Genomic DNA, 21,127 nt, shown 5'->3' with positions numbered 1-21,127 from the left:
ATGTCCGATAGTCCGTGAAGATCCTAGCAATTGGTATCAGGTCAGAGCCCATGGTTGGTCTACTGTCCGAACGTAGAAGTGGTTGTGGATGTCACCCGGTTTAGGGCGCAAGTGGAGTCAGACTCAGGGTGAAGCAGACAAGGACCAAAGTTGAACTGGCGCTCAAGGTGGAGTTAGTGTCTCACCCATTAGCTCAGATGGAGCAGGATGCTAGATCGACAAGGAGATGCTCAAGGTTGAATTGATGCTTAAGGTGGAGTTAATTTCTCACACATTAGCTCTCAAGTGGAGCAAGGTTTTAGGTCGGAAAGAAAATGCTCAAGGTGGAGTTAGTACTTGCCTTCTCATTAACTCAAGGAGGAGTAGGATTCCAGGGTGCATAGTGACAATAATCATGATCGATGGGTAGCATATACATATGGTAATCATATGATGGAGTCTGATTGGACTGGTGAAGTGGTTAAATCTCGCCAAGGTGGAGATTGTTGGAGTATGTGGCGCGATAAACCACATATGTATAACTAGGGATAGTCCCACATAGAAGAAAGAGGAGTACACGTGGAGCTTAATAAGCTTGGGCATCTGCTTACGTAGCACCGCGGCCTTTTAGATTAAAACCGCACACCTCTTATCCCAAAGTGGTGAAGTAGGGATAGCATCAGTGATATGTGGTTGGCCCAGATATAGTAGGTTCATATGTTCTATGAAGATCCTAACATCCTTCACTAAAATAAGGAAGATGCAGAAAGGTAATACCATTTCAAAGGATCGACATCATATCTTTGTAAACTAAAAAACATATAAAATAATAATTTTTGGGAGGACAAAATATGTAATTAAAAATTAATTCCGATATAATTTCATGGCTGGCTTGAGGATGCAACTTAAGAAAGAATAGACATGGTAGCGAGAATGTCAAGGTGGAAAACGATGAAAAGGATTTATGGAGTGAAGAATAAAAATATTTATCGGGTTTTTCTTTACTTGTAATGATAAGAAGGGTAAACTTGATATTAATAAATATTATATTTAATATTCATATGTCCGAAAATACATAACTAAATAAAAATTATGCCCGTGTCGTTACGGCACGGGTTAAGCCCTAGTACAATTATTATAAGATATTCTCTCATAGTAAAATAAAGGGGATTTTAATAAAGTACCACACTTTCAATTTCATGTTTAAGAAAGTACCACCGTTTTTTCAATATTTATTAAGTGCCACAATGTTGACTTCTTCCATCCCGTTTTTTTGAGAAAACGGTTAACTGTCGTTAGTGCCTTGGCAATAAATCAGTCATGGTAAAAGACACTTAAGCCCCCAAACCATCTAACTAGAACTGGATCAAATCGGTTCAGTAGTGTGAGTCATTACCGAGTTTTGTTGTGAGTTTGTGCCGAGCCAAATCAAAACTCAATTGTTGTTCATCTTCTTATCCAATCATAACTCAACAGTTACAATTACATATATAATAAGGAACTTATAACACAAATAGTTATGAACTTAATTATTACAGACCTGTTGTGTATTTCGGTAGTTCCGATGAAAAATGTATATGTACTCAAAGGGGACATTTATCGAACAGAAAATGTGCATGTTGATGGTGATCGAGAGATAGATATTAATTCATGAATTAAGAGTCCTTTTTAATAAATCTTCCCTGAAAATACGAATATCATAGGGACCTAACAATCTAGACACACACAAACTCTGTAGTATCACCAATGTAAGCCATTCATGTCAGAAGATTAACGGCGCAATAGATCCTCTTGTCGACTATTTTCACCGCAACAAGTTAACTAAATGATCAATTGAATTTCAAACAAACGTCAGTAAGATTTAGCACGAACCCATGTCCTCAATTCCGAACAATAGTTTTAAAATTCCGATGTCATCGTTGATCATATTTGTCGGTATTATAATGAACCATTACTCTTCCTCCTCCTCCTCCTAAGTCTCTTCCTTTTCAGTCAATCCTTCAAGTAAATCATCTGCGTGATCTATAAACTATAATCCTAAATATATGAGAAGAGCGTTTGTGTATACTGTATACAGAAGAACTGAAATATAGAAGGGTTAAAAATGATCGGAATTTCTTTTCAATTAAGATATGAGTTGTTAATAAATTGAGAAGGGTAATTAAGTAATGACACCGTATTTTTTAGACTTTTCCAATAGCAATTGACTAATTTAGTGGGCCTGAAAGAAAAGTTAATGTTCATGGCATTTTATATATTTTGAAATAAACGGGGACATTTTATTAAATCGGATAATGGAAGTGTGACATTTTCTTAAAATTCCCTAAAATAAACCCTCAAATAATTTGTAATTCTCCGTATTTTGACACTTAAGGACATATGAATGAACTTATAATTTGCTAATATATCCTACATGTGGTTGAACAACATAATTCACCAGACCATGAATATGAATATTCATCATGTAATCTTCCCAATCAATTTGTTTGGTATCGAAATCAAATATATCTGCCTCTCCAGGTCCGTAGTACGATGTTGTCCACAAACGCAATTGATCAGTGGCCGAAGTACTAAAACTGTAAGCCATAAAATTCAAATTCAAAGATCACTTCCACACCAATTAATATGCAATATTATGCATTTTGGAAAATTACTTGCACTCCTTTAAAAAGTATATAAGGTTCATAAATTTCAGCCAACCGCTTTGCCAATAGAAGTATGTCCTCCTTCATGAGTAAAAACAAGACAAAGGCGTTAGCCTAATAATTGTTTCCATGGTGAGCAAAATCGTTTCTAGAAGTATCATTATAACCTTCTCTGCAGATTAATAATTTAAATTGACCTACCTTCATAGTTACCACATAGTTGTTGTGAACGTGCTCTTGGAAGCTAGACATGGTGGGGAAGAAAACAGGCTTAACAATTTCACCAATATCTCTACCCATCAACGGATTCTTGCAGAAATAATCGTAAGCGTATTCTAACAGCTTAATGAGCCTCGTCGGCTCTCTGTGTGCGGAACTACTTATATGGTATATAAGATTGTCGTCACCATCAGAGTAAATATGACTGTTAGCTTTTGCATTCACCATTGCCACTATTATAGCATTCACCACCATATCTCCTGGGATCTGTTTCATTAAATCATAGGAAGAGTTTTCATCACTAACTTGACCCTTGGGTCTTTTGAAATAAAACAAAATTGTAGAGTGCAATATGATATGCAATTTTGCATTCATTGGATCTAATTAGTCTTAACTTACGATGTCAAAGAGTGACTCATAGTCCCCAAGAAAACAAGGTAACTTTCCTCTTCCAACACCAACCACCATGGGGTCAAGTGCCCTGCAGATTTAAGCCAATAAAACAATGCGTATGGTTCATCATTAGTTGAGTTAATTCTGAAAATAAAGTGCAGGACATTTTCGAGTGGTTTAGAAAATAAATTATCGTTTTGCTTTTAGAAAACGTTAAGGAAACTTGTAGTTATCATGTTGTCAGTTCCAAACTGTATGTAATTGTTAGCAGCCTAATTCAGGTTGCTTTTGGAGAGCTATAAACCACTAGTACTCGCAAATTCAGTTCGGAATGATTGTTTAAAAAAAATCTTTTAAAGAGCCTTGAGCTCATCTGTTTGTGTTTTATTCTCCGACTTGGACCCTAATAAAAAGTTCATTGATGCCTGATGGGAGTTCATTACTATCAACATGCTATATGTCCATAAGGTTAAAGCAAAGTGTGTAGTGTTAACTTGACATACTTGAAGCCTTCTATCCATCCAGGAAATGGCTCTCTGTAAGTACCAGTTACACCTGTAGGCCTTACGATAACAACCGGAAAATTTGTTTTCAAGTGTGGACCAATTATCATTTCTCCCAATGCCTTTGTAAACGCATATGTGTTTGGCCATCCATAGAATTTAGCTCTGTTCACAACACCAGGAAAGAAACAAAATGAAAGAAGTCATAATTAGTACAAACTAAGGTTTTGTGCACGGAGTAATCTCAAACTTGTTTAAAATGTCAAACACTCTTAGCGAACCTTTCAAGTCCAAGCTCTTTCATTGCAGCAGTTTCTTGTTTCTTTGAGACTTGTTCAGCTTTAAGTCCATCCAATCTGTGTTGCATCAATTTTTTCTCTTCCTCAATTACGTATAGGAATTTTGAGGATTCTTTCAATATTTGACTCAGAGGTTTCTCTAATATAACCTCAGGCATCTCAGCGTTACAAACAAAAGCTGTTCGACCATCCATATAAATAGCCATATAGTTTAGTTGGAGACGTGCGATAGTGCATGTGGTTTTTAAACAGACTAGTTTTGCAAGCGGTGGGGATTGTCATATAAAGCTTACCCGTCGATACATGGAGAATCATCTCCAGGTTCTCACACTTTTCTGCGAAATCTAAGACATGCTTAGCTCCCATTGTGTTCACAGCCAGCGCCACATCGTATCTAATAACCAATATTGGAGAAAAAAACAACAATAACAATAAGAGTCAGCAGGATATCTAATGACAAAAAGAGTTTGTGCCTTCCTACTCTAGAAGAATTCGTTATCGAATACCTTTCATGGAAATTTGTAGTTGCAGCAAAATTGGCAACAAGGTGGATTTCTTTATGCATCTTCTTTTCCAAATCAGAGTCTTCTATTCCCAAGTTTTCTAAGCTGACATCTCCAAAAATAGGTGTCACCTTTTCGGATATAAAATAATCGAACCCAAGACCACGCTTTTCTCTTAACACTCTAAATAATTCCTTCCCTGTCACCTACAAAACCAAAATTAACGTTATATTGACACTTCACTTGTATATTCAGACGATGTTTATTAATGAATTTTGTACGCACATCGTTATTGAGACGCTGAGTAGGGGACGATGCATCAGCAGCTCTTAAAAGAAGAAAAAGATGCTTCACATTGGGCTGAACCCTAAGTAATTTCTCCACAAACACTGCAAACATGATTCGAATAGAGCTGAAGAATAAGTTTATGATTAAGAAGATAAAAAATGACTAATAGAAAACATAAAAGGTACTGCATGCATGTTAATATTGTTGCGTTGATTTGTGTTTATTACATACATTTTGCTAGATACCCAGTAGCACCAGTGACAAGGATGATCTTGTTCTCAAGAGACTGAACAATTGATCCATTGAATTCCATTGCTATAACCCAAGCTTTTGATCTTTGAAACTTAAATTTATGACTCTCTGAATAACAAAAGTAAGAGCCACTGCATGCATATTTATATTTGTTATTGACGGAAGATCATGGTTTAGGTGGTGTATATTTGTCACAGTGAAGTGGTCATAGTTTCGGTTTGTTGTTTGACATTGACGAATGATCATAATTTAGGTGGTTTTAGTACTAGTGATTGAGTAAATTGCATCAAAATGAACTAACATCGTACCATGAAACAAAAGGAACACTAGTCGTATGTTACTATCTACTCCATTTACAACACTAACATGGCTTCGCCGCTGATCAAGTTCACTTTGAACTCTCTTTGAACTTTGAAATGAGAATTTTGGTAACATGGGATTGGGCACCTATTACTTTAACATTCTTAGTATTATCCTAATTTTCCTTTCTCCCCCTCTAACTGTTGTCTCAGCCATTTGGTATATTTCTCCATGGTTAACCTTCTAGAAATTTCATTTTGCTGCAGTTGGGAGGCCTTGAGTTTGATGCAGCAATTTTTTGACGAGCTACGTGATCCTAGCAGTCGCCTTCCTAATCAATCATGTTAAAAGGGGCGGCGGATTCCATTAGAGGGGCGGCAGTGTGATAGTAATGTCCCTCTAGTTGGTTAGGGGATGTCCTATAGGGGGTGTAAATTGACTGGATTACCCTCCCTATTTTTTAATCTAAATCAAAACTAAATTGAAAATTTGTTCTTTTTCTTCTTCTCTTCTCCTCCTCCCATCAACCGTAACCTCCATTAAAACCCAAAATTTCATCGTCTTCGATTGATCGACGATTCGAAAATTAATCAAGTGTAGTGTAATGACTTATATGAGGTATGTTTTGAAAAACTCAGTTACGATTTGGTTTACTTTGTTCAATTTAAGTTTAATTTCTATCAAAAATTAGGGATTTAATTGAAAGTTTAAATTGAAATTTCTGGATTTATGTGAGTTACGGTTGATTTTAACTCAATTACGAACCGTAACTGGAGATTTTGATGTTGTTACGGTTGATAATTGAACTATTACCAACCGTATGTTCTTATATCTGAGAATTTTCTTCGGTTACGTTTTTTTTCAACCATAAGTGAACTTACGGTTGATGTCGATACCAGAATTACGAGTCGTAAATAACCCTGAAACCCAGAGTTCAGAAAGGTCATCAATTACGGTTCATAACTAAAATTCGAGATGAACCGTAAACACTGTTACGCTTGGTAACCATTTTAATTTACGAACCGTAACTTCGTCTCGAGCATTTGGTTACCAACCGTAACTGATTTTACGATTGGGTTTTCTCCAAATTTAACCAATTACGGTTGGTAGTTCATATTTTACGAACCGTAACTAAGATTTACGGTTGGTTACGGGCAAAATTCCAATCGTAATTAGCTCTGAAAATGTAAAAAAATGAATTTTTTTTTTAAACTCTAAAATTGATTTTATTTTGATTTAGAGTTAATATAAGTGAAAATTAATCTTTAATACTAAATTAGATTATCAACACTAAACTATGTAAGAGTTAATTAATCATTTTTCGGTCTTTTTTGGATAAGGAACACTTCAAATTACCATGTAATGACCCTTTTTGTCCTATTAACCGCCGCCCCTCTAATGGAAACCGCGCCCCTCTAATGGAAACCGCGGCCCCTATAACAGGATTGTTCCTAATAATGGGCCTCTCTTACCCCACTCTGCAAGTTTAAATAGAAATGAAAAAAAAAATAAAAAATCTTGTGCTGCTGCTTCATTTATAAAATGCGGTAACTGACTAACTGTTCATGATTTGGTCCCACTACTGATGCCGATGATCAGAACTGAAGGGAGAGCCGGCAGAGATTCAGTGAAGTTGGTCCGGAAACACAAAGCCTAAGTTGTTCTACCAGCAATGTTGTTAGTTATTAAGAATTAACATATTTAAAAGAAAACGGTAAAAACCAAAGAAAGTAATATCTTAGTTTTGATCAAATTATTATGTTCAAGACAAGAAGGAAAAAGACTAAAGATACATGGTGTGACTACAGTGTGTCTACCGGATGTCCAACATATAGTACACTAAAGTGGGCCAAGTAATGTACTCAACACGTGTCGATATACGGTCTTTCTGGAGTTCTTATACGATTGTCCATCTGAATTCAACCTTGTTAAAAATTTTGTCTAAATTGGGAGTCCCAGTTTGGTGTGATTTCCTAGACTCTCGTGAGGACAACTGAAGAATAAGTAGCTAAAATGTGAAGCTATAGACTTTTCCCATGGGAAATGATAAGCTTAAGTAATTTATGAAGCATGCCTTGCTTCCATTGATGTTGGGAACACAAATTTAAATAAACATCTTACAGAAGTTTTACAGTCCACTGTCTTGCAATATTCCCATGATATCAATAAAACTACAAGCGCAATGCTTTCTTATTACCATTGTCACTGCATCTAATCATCTAACTAACCAAACAGAGATTGATATTAAAAGCTAACGCCTCTGGTTATCAACTCTGATTTAGACCCTGGTCATTTCTAAGGACTTGTACAAGGAGTACAAGGATCACTAGTAGCATCAATGGCGTCATTGAACTGCTCGCCAAGATCATAAATCTCCCCAGCCTTCCAGTCAGCAGGCAAAGGCTTCTTCGAATACACAATTCTTCGATCAAACCCTCCAGTTACCCACAGCCTAAAATACAAAGGTGCATCTGGAATAGGACTACTCATATCCCACACTGCACCATAGTTCCTCTTCATGGCATATGGGCGTGTTTCATGCAGCTGAAATACATGGATCAAAACAAATATTCAATATGCTTTCTTCTTTGTTCCTAGTCTAACTAAAGCTACAGTTTAGTCACTATTTCAACAGATGAGATGATCAAGTAATAAGCAAGCTCAAATTAGGTGTCATCCGCATAAATTACCTTTAACAATTCAACAATCTTGATATCTGTTTGACCGCCTTGGTACAGGAATGTAACAGCCAAGTAATGTGGCTTCTTGCTGTTTTTCTCCACTCTTACAGACAAGTTCTGGCTCTGATATATACATGGTACCCTGCAATCAAAATAGGAGAAAACATGAGAATAATTAGCTTTCTCAATACTATTTCTGTAAATTCCATGTTTGCTAGGACCCTTTCAAGGGTTTAACCAACATCACAGATAACTCTTAGGCCGAACCGCAACTCTCAGCTTAGAAGACAATGCTAAGACCACCAAATTTGCTGTTTAGTCATAAAACAAGCCAAGTTACACATCGCTGAGACCCTAAACACCCTCCACAAGGGGTCCTACACCTTCAAAGGAGTGTTTTGGAACTCGTACCAATGCAACATATCGAGTAAACAGCAAATAGCAGCCAGGTATAGCCTTATCTACTATTTTACATGATGGTTGGCAAATTTTATCAAGTTCCATTCTTTCCTAAGTGAAATAATGCTGTCTTGTTATTGGAGAGATAGAACTTAGAAGAAAAGAAAATCTAATTCCCTAACAGACTGATAATTGTCACTCTTAAGTTTTGAGAAATTGTTGAAAAGTGATAATAAAACTAAAATGTGTTCTCAAGGGTCTCAGATTTAATATCTTCATTGCCTTCACTAGTTGAATGCACGTGCGTTGCACGTACTCGTTAAAGAGAAACCTATGTTGAACAAGGATTTATGCAAAATAATGAAAGACCTAACACTGATGAAATATCGAGTCATTGGACTATCGACTGTTGTAATACAGCTTCCACTTAACACCAATATGGCACATTTGAGTTGTGTCTACCGGTGTATGATTTCAAGAAATAAATTATGTCAAAGACCAAATAATCCAGTGACTCGAGACTTTCGCTTATCCGATAAATCTTCATACAACACAAGTTTTTCTGTAAACAACACGTATAATGCACATGCATCCAACTAATACTTTCAAACACAAATTACTTCTAAACAACCTTCACAAACAAACAAAAAAAAAAAAAGAAAAAAAATGACCTCAACAATATTATCTTCTCTATCATTCTATTGAAGAAAAGTTACCTTATTTCTTACACAAATATAAGTATATAACTAATCTCAATCAGAAGCAGAATCCTTCCTATATATTTAAGATAAATTAAACGTTTGCTCAATCATTAAATCTCTACTGCAGAACATAAAACCTGCTATGTGAGTCCTTAATTGGACCAGTTCTGAACCTTAGAGGTCCAAGGCCAACTGAGTACTGACACAAATAGACCAATCACAGATGTCTAGGATTGTACCCAAGTAAAAATTTATGCAGCAATGAGCTTTGGAAATCTAGATCCAGGAAATACATGTTTAAATCACTAGGAATCATCTACTTTCATAATTGTCAAGTGAAACACGGCAACCTCACTAACATGGACACTGAACTGAGTAAACTCTCCCCTGCGTGCCTAAACATAGCTACAAAAAAACCTTTTACACCGCCCACATTCAAATAATTAAGCAAAGAGCGCAGTAGTAGGTGAGCATGGCTACATCCTGCATAAAGCTTTTGTATACGTGGAATTCAAATGATTCCCATTTCTGACATACAAAGGAGAGGTCTGTGCTTAATGGTGGTCTAAACCTATGCAATCTCTCCGGCCTAGGAGGACAATGGCTCATATAAAGCTCATCGGCCTGGAAAAATGCAATCAAACAAATACTCTGAAATTCTAATCGGAAGCTTTAATGTGACATTGCGAGTAGTTCTGCAGGATCCATTCATTACAACCTTTTGCCAAAGACTAACAAAATTGGATAAAGCTTGGAAGACCACTAGAAACTATGGCAACAAATTCATTGACAAATTCAGTTGCAGCAGGTGGCTTTATTGCCTCAAGACACCTGTGTTTACAACGTTAGCCTTGTTTAGGCCTATAAAATGCAGGAGTTTATGCAAATAACCACCCACTGTCCTAAAAGCTAACATAAAGAAGAATTTGATTCTAAATCTTAAATTACCTTCACCACTGGTAAAACTTAAATCAAAACAAATAATCAAACTTAGAAATGGAAAACATTACCTCCTGTATTCCACATCTATAATCCCTTGACCTAAGAGTTCTCTAGCCATACCCTTACTAGCCATGGAAACCAAAGCTCTGCTGCTCAAAACAAAGTCTGTTTCATTGCTTTTATGGATATCAGTCAAGATCACAGTAGTTCCACTTCCTCTACACAGTTTTGGGTTCTTGCATTGTACCTACACAGTTACCCCCAAATTAATTAGATTCAGAAATTAAAAAACCCTTCTTAAAAATATCAAACATTGTCCCAAGTAGAGTATACACATACATGATAACAGGCTCCACAACCAACACCATCTCTAAAGAGAGAAGCAACACCAGCTGCAAGGTATCCTCCATTGAAGCTTAGAGCCAATGAACCATACCCACATGCCCCAGCTTCAAATATCATCCATGAAATCAAATCATTAGTTAAAAATCTATTTTTTTTTCACAGTATATAAACAACATACACTAACCATAAAAGAAAGAAACAAAAAATGTGACCATAAAAATGAGTTTTTTCTAGAGATGGGGAATTATCTTACCGGAGAGAGGAGCTTCAGAGCGAAAATAAGTAGCTTTGCTTTGATGCACTCTGCAAGTGGGCTTGCAAGGAGGAGGAGGAGCAGTAGCAGCAGATGAAGAAGAAGAAATACAAAGAAAGAAGAAACAGAAGAAAAAAGACACAACAGAGATAGCCATTGGTGATGATTTTGGTCACTCTCTTGGATACTGTGATGAGGAAAAAAGAGTGTTACTTTATAGAGAGTAGAGTAAGAAAAGAAGTGTAAAACAGTGGAAGGAGCTGGTGGGGGTATTAATTAATTAAATAGAATTAATTACTGGAAACATGGGATGATTAATGTGAGAGAGAGGAGATAGAATCTGACTCAGAGTCTGAGACCCCCTGTTTTGGGCATACGACACCACGTGGTGAACTGAGGAAGAAACACTTCTCGCTTTCTTTCTACATCCACCGACTAGGACTAGGCAGTAGGCACGCGCAAAGCTGCTGAAACAACAGCTATGACTGTGTAGTAGTACACGCAAAGCTGATGAAGGATGGATAATGTTAAAACAGAGGGGTTTATCCGTTTATGGAGATCTTTGGTTCAAAAATCTAAAGCCTAAATCGAGTATCGTTATTGAGTGGTGGGGGATATATTCATTTTCTAGTGTCTTTGTTATGTGTTAACTTCTTTTTTCTAAGGTCCTTGCATACGAGGTCAGTCTAGATCCACTTACAAATAGGGTCAGGTAACTTTTTTTAGTTTTCCACTCGGTCATGCCAGTTCCTATACACCGCGTAAACAAAAAGAAAATCATTTGACATGCCAGGTGGCCTAGCAAATCTATCCCCACCGTGGGAAAAGTATAAGCTACACTAGATTACCGCAATGCGGTGGGGGGCCGACCGAAGCTTGGGAGTGTTGCGATGGAATTCTATGGGATGGGATTTTATGACTATTTTGTAACAATGCTTGCAACAATTTTGGTAACAGCAGCTTAGTAACATTTATAAGTGTAACATTTGTATGATACTTATTTTGTAACAATTTTGTAGCAATTGTTTGTAACAATTTTGTAATAACAACGGTAGTTTTAGATCGTGTGGCTGAATTTTTCTGGTAATCAATGGCCAGGATTAAAATTAAGAGTATACGCGACGGTTTTTTTGCCATTTTCACGCCGCATTTACCGTCAATCGGCTTGATTTTCGATCGCTTTGATTGCGCTCGACCAAAGCCGGGGTTGATGACTTTCCGATTATCGATCCAATTTCGTAGAGAAAACATCAATCGACGTTCAATTTTTGCGATGAAAAATTGAAAAAAAAAAAAAAAAGCGTTGCGAGCAATTGCATTTTTGGCTCCCATAGTGAACACATAGAAGGACTCCCTTTAGTCGTCCAAAAAATTCCATCGAACTATGAGCGACATTATGGGAAGCGCCACCGGTAGTCATTATATTGCGGGCGTTGTAAACACTATCATTCGATGGACATTCGATTATTAACATGTATCTTGTAGCGGTTATTTCTCCTTATTTTGTTCCTATATATATACCCGCTACCTCGTCAAATTACTCACACTTGTATACTTATATATATTTTACGCAATTTATCTTCTTTTATTTTTGAAATCAGTTTACTTACTTTAAATTTCATGATCAATGACGAATTATGATGAAGAGAGACATATTCATATGAATCGGTTTCAATCATAACAAGAATGTGTATTCAGATGTTGCAATAACTTGATTATGAGGAAACTGAAAAAAAAAACTAAATAACACTATGATGCTTGTACATTCGGGTCAAATACCTAGAATTCCAGAGCCAAAGGAAGTATTCACAAAAAGATATACTATCGAGGGAGGGAATGGTTTCACCAGAAGCTGGTGCATGATTATTTTCTTCCTAATCATGTGTTCTCTGATCAAAATTTCCAAGGTCGATTTCGCATTTCCGCGGTACTTGGTGTTAATGGTTATTAATGAGATTTATCAGGTAGAACCTCAATTTAAAAATTAATTTAATGCACTGAATATTAGTGGTCATAGTCCTGAACAAAAGGTTACTTCATCCCTTAGGATTATAGGTTACGGGTGTCATGAAGATTCGAAGAATGTGTACCTTTGCATGGGAAAAACAACTTTACTCAAATATTTCGGAGCCGAGGATGGCTCCTATTTTTTAAGGTGGTGATATTGTAATATCCCGATATTTGGCAATAACTGGCTGAACAAAATACAAGTAATGGTTTGTCCTTTCCTAACACCGAGGACTGATGAGTTCACTTGACTGAGTTGTCGGGAAAAAAATTCTCAGTTAAGTGTGCTCGGACAGGAGTAGTCACTGGATGGGTGACCTCTTGGGAAGTTGTTGCTGGATGATCGCAGTAGTGCTATAAAAAACCTCACACTGATGGATAACCGCAGTGGGTAAACGGGAACAACATCGATGTTAGTTGGGATACAACTAGGGACAATTCGCTTGTTCTCGGGTGGGTGAGTATGCTAGGCGGTTATACCAGATACTGATTACACATGAGTACGTCTACATTATACCGAGGCTTTTTCAGCACAACTGGCTCCAAAGTTGGAAGAAAACTCTGCAGTTAAGCATGCTCGGGCGGGGGTAATCCAGGTATGGGTGAGCCTCCAGGGAAGTTGTTGATGGATTACCGCAGTGATGCTCGTTGACTCCCGAAGAGCAGCTTAGATTATTATTCACTTCAAAAGTTGAAACTTGTGTAATTACAAAGTTTGAGACGAAAATAGTTTGTTTTCTATTTATCTTGTTCGAGTGAGCAGCTCAACAATAAAAAAAAGATCAGGATACTCGGACTATCAAGATAAAGATAGTTGGACCTAGCTTCACGAATCCCTAGGTGAAGTCTTTTTAGTCGCTAAACCCTAAAAGGCTTTTATGGAAATGACAACTCTAGTTTACAACTAGGACACACAAGAATAGTGTTAGGGATTCAAAAATCCCAGTTGTTTGAGGTTCTTCTTATATAGATTTTCAAGACCAAGGTTATTTTAGGTTTAAGCTAAGATAGCTTTAAAACCAAGCAATCAATAATCACCATCAGATGAAAAAATTGACTTGAGATTAACATAGCAGAATATACACTCTAGTTATGATGAACCATAACCGAATCGTGTACAATGACTTATTCATGCATGTAAGGTTAGCCGTTACTAGCCACTTGAACAATGAGCTTAATCATTTTCATATAACATTTTAAGACTTTTCTTGAATCACACATATGATCAAAAATGTCTAGATAGTGTTTTTAGATAGTTATTCAAATGTCGATTATCTCATAGAAGTAATTTTGATGCATCTGAAAATATTCGACATGATAAGTACGTGTACCGGGTACGTGTACCATACCTGTTCGTGAACATTTTTGTCATGGTATGTATACCGGATATGTGTACCCTTAAGAGAAAAACGAGTTCAGGAACTCACAGATATTTTATGGTATGCGTACCTTATTTGGTTTTAAAACCAACAAATCTTTTCTGGTTTGCATACTAGGTATGCTTATCTTTCCTGGTTCAAGAGTTCACAGATTTTTTATGGTATGGATACCGGGTACATGCGTACCAAAAAGTCGTTGTCGAACTATAGCTACACCGGTACGTGTACTGGGTACATGTACTACGGCCCTAGACCTATAACAGTTCTCCCAGTATGTGAACTGGTATGTATATTGTCTTGCATCCAGATTTACAGTAGTTTTATATCTCTCTAATAATCATTTCGAAACATTCCCGAATAACATCAATGACACATATCATTGTTCCAGGCTATTTTCAAATGATTAAATCTTGAGTCGTAATAAGGTCATAAGCAATAAATTGCTTTTCACCAAATTCATCAAGTATGAACAAATGTTTTGAATCTTAAGTCATATTCCGAGAAGATATATAAGATAAACTTGACTCGAGATTTCTGTTATGCATATATTGTCTAATTTAGTCATGAGACAATGTCTCAAAGATAGAAAGGTGAAAACTTGAGATATAGGTGGTCCAGTCTTCACTTACTTTTTGATGTTGAAGTTCTCCAAAGCTCATGTTGATCTTCGCCTTCAAACGGTAGAACGCAGTGATCTCCGAATCTCAACTACCCACTTCTATCCTAATCCGAGACTGACTAAATGTAGACTAGAAATCAAGATATAGTTTTGAAAACTAAAGTTGACAATAGTTTGAGATATAAACACTTGTGATTTCGACCTAGCAATGCTCTAGTAGCGTTGATTAAGCTTGTGTGAGTACTACTTCTGTATTTATCATCCTTAATAGTTCTCCTGATAAACCTTTCAATCCTAGTTACTAGCTAGGGGACTAACACAAGGAGGTCCAATATCTCTATATATTTGTATTCTTTGTATAGATGGATCTTTAGGATGTTTTGCAAGACTGAAAGCTTAAATAAGATTCGAGGTATTAAAACTAAGTAAATTCAGTCCAAGCATAAATCGCCTCTTATTTGCTAATGGTTGCATGTTGTTTTGTAAAGAAAAATAACAAGAAGCCGAGTACCTGATGAACATCATTCAAAGTTTTAGTTGTGCATATGACCAAGTTATCAAACTAAACAAGTCATTCAATAAACACATAACAAGAAGGAAAAAAAATGTGATCAGTTGTCAGGTATTCTCTAAATTAATAGCATGGGTCTTAGTGAAAAATATTTCGGTCTTCATCTCTTCTTGTGAAAGAACAAGCAAGCTAGTTTCAATCCTGTTCCGGAGAAGATTCAAACCCGAATTAGGACATGGTAGGGAAAACTGCAAAACAAGATGGTAGAGCGACTCAAATTCTAACAATCACTAGTACCATGACATATTATCAAATGAGTTGTTTCATAATGCCCCCCAAAAAATACATAATCTATTGATAGAGTTTAAAGGAGATTCTAGTAGAACAAAACTGAAGATAGAGAAGGTTGTACCTTTAAAATTGGAGTTTGTTATATAAACTTTAAAAAAAAATGGATGAGGCATTGTAAAACTCAATAATGCATTTATAACTAAACTGGTGGATGATTAAAGATTTTAATTAACCATCTTTGGTCTAGAATATTATGTTAAATAGTTCCATAAAAAAGATCCTTTATGTGACAAGCTTAACTCTCAAGGCTTTTGGGGTTTGGAAAAGCATAATGAAGGGTCTACAATATGTGAAGAAATACCATATCTAGAATTTGAGAGATGGGTATAAAATCAAGGTTTGGAAACATAACTGGATTGGTAATATCTCAACAACTCATTTAACAAACGCTAGCAACCATTGTCAAGATAACTCTACAGCTCAATGTATGATGAAGAAAAATAATACTCCATGGGATCAACAGGAGTTACAAGTGTTATTCTCTCCAACTGAAATTTTTGAAATGCAAGGCATAAAATTCCGTTTGAAGCTGAAACCTCTAAGAATCGGAACTTAACTAGTTATCGAATGTTTTCTATCCAGTCAACTTACGGAGGTTTTGTTCAAGCTTCCAGTAGTAACAATATAGGTAAACAAGATCATAGGTTTTAGATAAAAGTATGGCAGTTGAAGCTCACATATCTGCGAAGGTGTCTAAATAAACTTCTCTAAACTAAAAGCAATTTTGGAAGATTTGTACAACCTGAAGACTACAAATGTCCTTACTAACAACACCATGTGGAAACTGATGCTCACATTCTACTGTAATGTGACCTTGATAATTCATTTTGGTTTCATCTCCTTCTAGAACCTCTCTACTCTCGCCAACAAGTCCTAACTCTCCGATAATTGATCAAATCTTCGACTCATGATTAAAGCATTATATCCTTAAAAAAACAACAATTGCATCCTTTTAGCCACAATTATAATGTGGCAAATATGAAAATACAGATGTCTGAAAGTTTTTGAGGATAAAGTAACTCATCGTAGGACTATTATTATAGTATAATAAGATTATGTATCAAATGTAACATCATTTCCATGGATACTGATAAATAATGTTGCAGGTCTCCTACAAGAACTCATTGATTCCAAAATTGGATACTCCTTCTGAACTGGAGGAAACTTGATTTTGATGTAACTTTTAATTTTAAATCTACAATTGTTGGCATAAGAATAATAGTCAGATATTAGTAGGGTTGTGTAAACTTTGAGCATGCTAGGGGCATGCCTTCTCAGAAGTTGCGATGTGGATTAAGAAAAAAATTGGAACAAATATCATAACAAAAGGTGACTGTAAGTACGTCATAGAAGTTGTAACTTCTAATTTTGTAATGTCTAAATGGCAGGATTGTAATCTCTCCTCAGATACTCGTAGTAGGATTTTAAGTCACGTAATATGGCCAAGCACTATGGTATGCTATTTCGCTTGGCCATAGCTTAATTATAGCGAAACCCAAGTACTGTGGGGATTCGCTTGGTTTTAATGTGGAGAAATCCCTTTGTTAGCTAAAGAGTGGATCACATATAATCCTCTTTAAGCTAAGCAATGAGACACAGAAACTCAGTTTCCGTTTGAAAACTATTTTACGGAAACTAAGCTTTTGTAACATTTTCAATGGGTACTGATAATCCGTTTCCAGTTTTCACTCTTTTGCTCCTACTATTTCTCTTTTACCTCTTTTATTTACTAAAATTCTTTTTTCCCTAGTATATCTCCATTTTTTTTCTCTTAAATTTTCTTTTGACCTATACCAAATATTATAAAATCTAATGCATAAAATTTAAAAAAATAAATAAATAACGGAAACTCAGTTTCCATTTTGCATTATGTACGCCGAAACTGAGTTTCTACCTAAATAAGCTAAGTGGTGGGTGCCCCCTTCCATAATGAGATGCACTTTCACTCTCATTTTGTTTGGCTACACTTAAGCTATAGCCAAGCAAAACGCCCAATTATAATACTTAGCCTAAAGCCTACAGATGCTCTTGCAAAGCATTCTAAAAACAATTGTGTTAATCAGCTCTGGGTGGTTAACCCTCCGAATTTCATCTTTTCTGCTATGGAGAAAGCCAATTCTACTACGTGATTTCTTTCGTTAATGAATTTGCTCTCATGATTATAGAAAAGAAATAGAAAAAAAAAATCTTTCTTGAAATCCCGTTGGAAGTCAAAATTGGTTATATCCTAAATCAGCATTGTATACCATGTAGGCATGTATGCTTCGCCAAAAGACTAATATGTACCATGTAGGGTAGTTTACAACATCTTCACGTGCGAATCTTGAATGATCCTTTTTCCGATGCCAAAATGTTCTACTAATTTATAAGCTTCAGCAAACATGGCATTGGATGCTCAACTGCATCCAGCTGAATGATACCGAGGGCCTAGTACATTTCTTGAATGGGAAACATGTAAGATGAAAATTGCCAATTTCAGTGCCTTGATTTGTGGGATACCTCCATATTCAATAATTCTTGGTGTCCTCGGGTTAAATGTAAGGCGGGAAGATGTGGTGCCGGACATTGGATGCATTTAAGAGTGTCATAGTACATTTCTTCTTTTGACATGTCGGGCCTCTTTGAAAGTTAAAAATGATCCCTGGTAGTTTCTGTAGGAAAAGATATTCTAGATGGTTTATCATGTTCATGCGAGTGATTCCTGCTGAAAATGTTTGAGCTGGTATGGTTGAAATATTATTGAACCAATTGTAAATCTGTGGATTAAAATTTTGTACTAGTTCTACACTTTCATTTGACGGGGCCATGTAAGCATATGTTTGATGTTTTGATCGATGCAAAAGTTTACTAGATAATTGGTTGCTCGGGGATTGACGCGTTCAGAGTTAATTAATACAAACAATGAGATCTTGGATTCAGGCGTTTTGACAAATTGGTCAAGTGTCTTCCTTTAAAGAACAAAATTACAAAAATAATGTCTTCCTTAAACCCTAACTAGTTAATTGTCCAACAACAATGACGTTTGCTGTTACGTATTTCCAATTCAGTCTCATTTTAATTTTTCTTATGCAAAAATCAATGGCTGCTTAGTCGCAAGAATGAACACATCATATCTGACTAGCAACCAGAGCAGCCGTCTCTATAATCGATTATGCCATTCATCTGAACACCAAGATCGTATATTTCTCCGACTTTCCAGTCGGCTGGCAAATCTTTCTCTGATGCTGCCATACTCCCGTCAAATCCTTGTGCCACCAGCAAGCTAAACGAAAGAGGCCCTTCAGGGACTGGACTCATATCCCACACCGTCCCATATATTCTGACCATTGGCCTCGACCTACCAAACTGCATTACATTCAGCAAAGCCACACACAGGTCAAAATAAACACAATTTTTACTTCAAGTAAATTGGGTAGATTCCTTGCTGAAAAATATTTATTACCTGATCAATGACACTAACAGCCACAATTTCAGTTTGGCCACCTTGATACAGGAAAGCAACTGCTAAAGAATCTGGCTTCTTACTGCTTGCTTCAACTCTTACGGACAAGTTTTGGTTTGTGTATTCACATGGTATTCTGCATAATTACCACCAGTCCATGAACAAGCATAAGACTAAGAGAAAACGCTGCAAAGCAAAACCATGTACTACTCTATTTAATTTTTATAGCATAAATCTCATCCATCCATCCATCCATCGATGTTCATACCTCTTGTACTCGATGTCGATGATTCGACGGTCTAGCATTTCTCTTGCCTTGTCCTTGTAAGCCATAGATATAAAAGCTCTGTCACTGAGAACCAAATCAATACCAGAATCACTTTTATAATTATTAGTTAACACCACTTTGGTCCCTCTTCCTCTGCAGAGTTTCTTGTCCTTGCACTTAACCTTCATATTCAACAAATATCAGATTATCATCAGAATCTTTCATTAAATGTACTGTGTACTAATTAAGAGCTATATCAGTCGCATACAAGAAAGCAGGTTCCACAGCCAACACCATCTTTAAATAGGGAAGGAACACCAGCTGCTGTATATCCTTCATATAAGTCCTTTGCTAAGTAACCATACCCACATGCCCCTGCTGCACGCGCCCACAATAAATAAATGTGAAATTGTAGATTTGAGGAAATGCTAAACAAAATTATCCCTAATAAAGCTATCATAATTAAGTGAAATGACACATAGCTCAGTTATTAATTATCAGCAGATCACATGCTGATTTGCTCAGCCAGTAAGTCTCACCACATGCATATGCGTGCATGCATCATCTTTTGGATAAGTTTTAGCTAAAAAGAGAGCCTGGCGTTAGAGCTCATGGCAATGCCAGTCCACTAGACATAATACATAGTTAAACACTTAAACTAGTGCAGCCAGCTTATATAATTAAGGTTCTGATCCTAAGAAAGATTCTTGGTGGATCCAGCCAGCATCTTCCTAGAACGAATGGTCCATATGCATGCTTGCTTAGAGAAGTGTTCCATTACAGACTGTTTCCCCTTTCGAAATGAAATCAAAATCTCAGTCTCGCAGATATTCTAATTCCGTTATTGAAACTTCAAATGTAGTTTATCAGAAATTCTTACAAGACAAGAAAAGTTTATTTTTTATCCAGTTTCTTTCCTTTCAATCGTTCAAGTATACTGTTTGAGAAGTTTATAAGTAAAGGATTGCTTGCAAGATATAAGCTAAAGGATCGTGGAAAACTTGTTTAATTACGGAGAATTTTAAAGCGTATGTTAATTTGCATGAAATCCACATATGTACGAACCAATTACTAACTAATTAATGCATGGAGAAAAGAAGAGCGTGATTAGTGATGGATACTCACACGCATTTATAGTAAAGACTAGAATTTAGAAGCTTACATGAGATAGGAGAGGAAGAATGGAAATAAGCAGCCTTGCTTTGACGCAAACAAGCATCACAATCAGTCGCAGCTGCGGCGCATGAAACTGTAAGAAGAAGGTAAAAGAAAAAGAAGCACGGAACAAAAATAGCCATTTTTCTTAATTTGTATGAAACTTATTGCAATGCACTTCCTAATTTATAGAAAGGAAAACATCAGTTATTGGAAAGATGGTGGTGGTGTCTTCATCCAACTTGCAAAAGAAGAAATGAAGTGTTTTTATGGTCAAGGTTGATGTAAAACCGATCAGCAAAGAGAGATTCCAATTTTGGGAACATAACAAATACTTTTTAAGTTACTTCTTACAGGTTGATCCCTTGATCTAATCTTGTTTAATTCTTTTAATTATTACTGTTATAATGTTTTCAACTTGTACCGATTTGCTTTGTTTTTTTTAATTCTTCTTTTAGTTTACCACTAGTGCATCTCATAATCATGTTTATGATATATTATAGTGATTTCGTGATCCTAAGGACAGCTTAGATCTATATACATCAGTGGGCAAAATTAATGTGATCTCGCCGTGTACGTGTTCTTTTGATCACCAAATGCTAGTATTTCACGGTGGCATCCACTGCATTGATTAGTTAGTGCTGGTTGTTTGTTGGTTTTAAGAGATTTAAACTTCACCACTTGAAAACCTTA

At 36.2% G+C, this 21,127-nt stretch overlaps 3 protein-coding genes across 5 annotated transcripts; all 3 read right to left on the bottom strand.

The window, feature by feature from the left end:
* Positions 1-2,236: 2,236 nt before the first annotated feature.
* On the bottom strand, positions 2,237-5,212 carry LOC113292241 (probable fatty acyl-CoA reductase 5). 2 transcript variants are annotated; one of them, XM_026541439.1, is made up of 9 exons: positions 5,061-5,212; positions 4,827-4,930; positions 4,545-4,747; positions 4,332-4,432; positions 4,021-4,216; positions 3,740-3,904; positions 3,243-3,324; positions 2,826-3,110; positions 2,237-2,705 (listed from the first exon to the last, which is right to left on the bottom strand). In XM_026541439.1, exons 1-9 carry the CDS (start codon positions 5,140-5,142, stop codon positions 2,613-2,615), a joined length of 1,311 nt encoding a protein of 436 aa, XP_026397224.1. In that variant the 5' UTR covers positions 5,143-5,212; the 3' UTR covers positions 2,237-2,612. The 2 variants fall into 2 exon arrangements, with proteins under 2 accessions (XP_026397224.1, XP_026397225.1); XM_026541440.1 differs by having other exon boundaries at positions 2,237-2,555.
* Positions 5,213-7,410: 2,198 nt separating this feature from the next.
* On the bottom strand, positions 7,411-10,926 carry LOC113292225 (expansin-like A2). The gene is made up of 5 exons (XM_026541438.1): positions 10,703-10,926; positions 10,444-10,553; positions 10,173-10,351; positions 8,072-8,204; positions 7,411-7,925 (listed from the first exon to the last, which is right to left on the bottom strand). The coding sequence occupies exons 1-5, from the start codon at positions 10,857-10,859 to the stop codon at positions 7,677-7,679; spliced, it is 828 nt and encodes a 275-aa protein (XP_026397223.1). The 5' UTR covers positions 10,860-10,926; the 3' UTR covers positions 7,411-7,676.
* A 7,593-nt stretch (positions 10,927-18,519) lies between these two features.
* On the bottom strand, positions 18,520-20,606 carry LOC113330709 (expansin-like A2). 2 transcript variants are annotated; one of them, XM_026577541.1, is made up of 5 exons: positions 20,442-20,606; positions 19,548-19,657; positions 19,280-19,461; positions 19,012-19,147; positions 18,520-18,914 (listed from the first exon to the last, which is right to left on the bottom strand). In XM_026577541.1, the coding sequence occupies exons 1-5, from the start codon at positions 20,575-20,577 to the stop codon at positions 18,687-18,689; spliced, it is 792 nt and encodes a 263-aa protein (XP_026433326.1). In that variant the 5' UTR covers positions 20,578-20,606; the 3' UTR covers positions 18,520-18,686. The 2 variants fall into 2 exon arrangements, with proteins under 2 accessions (XP_026433326.1, XP_026433330.1); XM_026577545.1 differs by having other exon boundaries at positions 19,548-19,654.
* Between the last annotated feature and the right edge of the window lie 521 nt (positions 20,607-21,127).

This window comes from Papaver somniferum, chromosome 1 (genome assembly GCF_003573695.1).
Source record: "Papaver somniferum cultivar HN1 chromosome 1, ASM357369v1, whole genome shotgun sequence".
NCBI lineage: Eukaryota > Viridiplantae > Streptophyta > Magnoliopsida > Ranunculales > Papaveraceae > Papaver > Papaver somniferum.
Note: the sequence above shows the minus strand (reverse complement) of the source record. Positions and strands in the feature narration are given on the sequence as shown.

Excerpts from the sequence above, each read along its gene's own strand:
- LOC113292241 (XM_026541439.1), bottom strand. The coding sequence starts at position 5,142 with ATGGAATTCAATGGATCAATTGTTCAGTCTCTTGAGAACAAGATCATC. Across the intron at positions 4,433-4,544 it reads ACTACAAATTTCCATGAAAG|ATACGATGTGGCGCTGGCTG; the intron begins GTATTCGATAAC and ends ATTGGTTATTAG. Across the intron at positions 3,905-4,020 it reads AAAGAGCTTGGACTTGAAAG|AGCTAAATTCTATGGATGGC; the intron begins GTTCGCTAAGAG and ends TGTTGTGAACAG.
- LOC113292225 (XM_026541438.1), bottom strand. The coding sequence starts at position 10,859 with ATGGCTATCTCTGTTGTGTCTTTTTTCTTCTGTTTCTTCTTTCTTTGT. Across the intron at positions 10,352-10,443 it reads GTTGTGGAGCCTGTTATCAT|GTACAATGCAAGAACCCAAA; the intron begins GTATGTGTATAC and ends GTAACTGTGTAG. Across the intron at positions 8,205-10,172 it reads ATAGATGTGGAATACAGGAG|GGTACCATGTATATATCAGA; the intron begins GTAATGTTTTCC and ends TTTTGATTGCAG.
- LOC113330709 (XM_026577541.1), bottom strand. The coding sequence starts at position 20,577 with ATGGCTATTTTTGTTCCGTGCTTCTTTTTCTTTTACCTTCTTCTTACA. Across the intron at positions 19,658-20,441 it reads TTCTTCCTCTCCTATCTCAT|CAGGGGCATGTGGGTATGGT; the intron begins GTAAGCTTCTAA and ends GGGCGCGTGCAG. Across the intron at positions 19,148-19,279 it reads ATCGACATCGAGTACAAGAG|AATACCATGTGAATACACAA; the intron begins GTATGAACATCG and ends GTAATTATGCAG.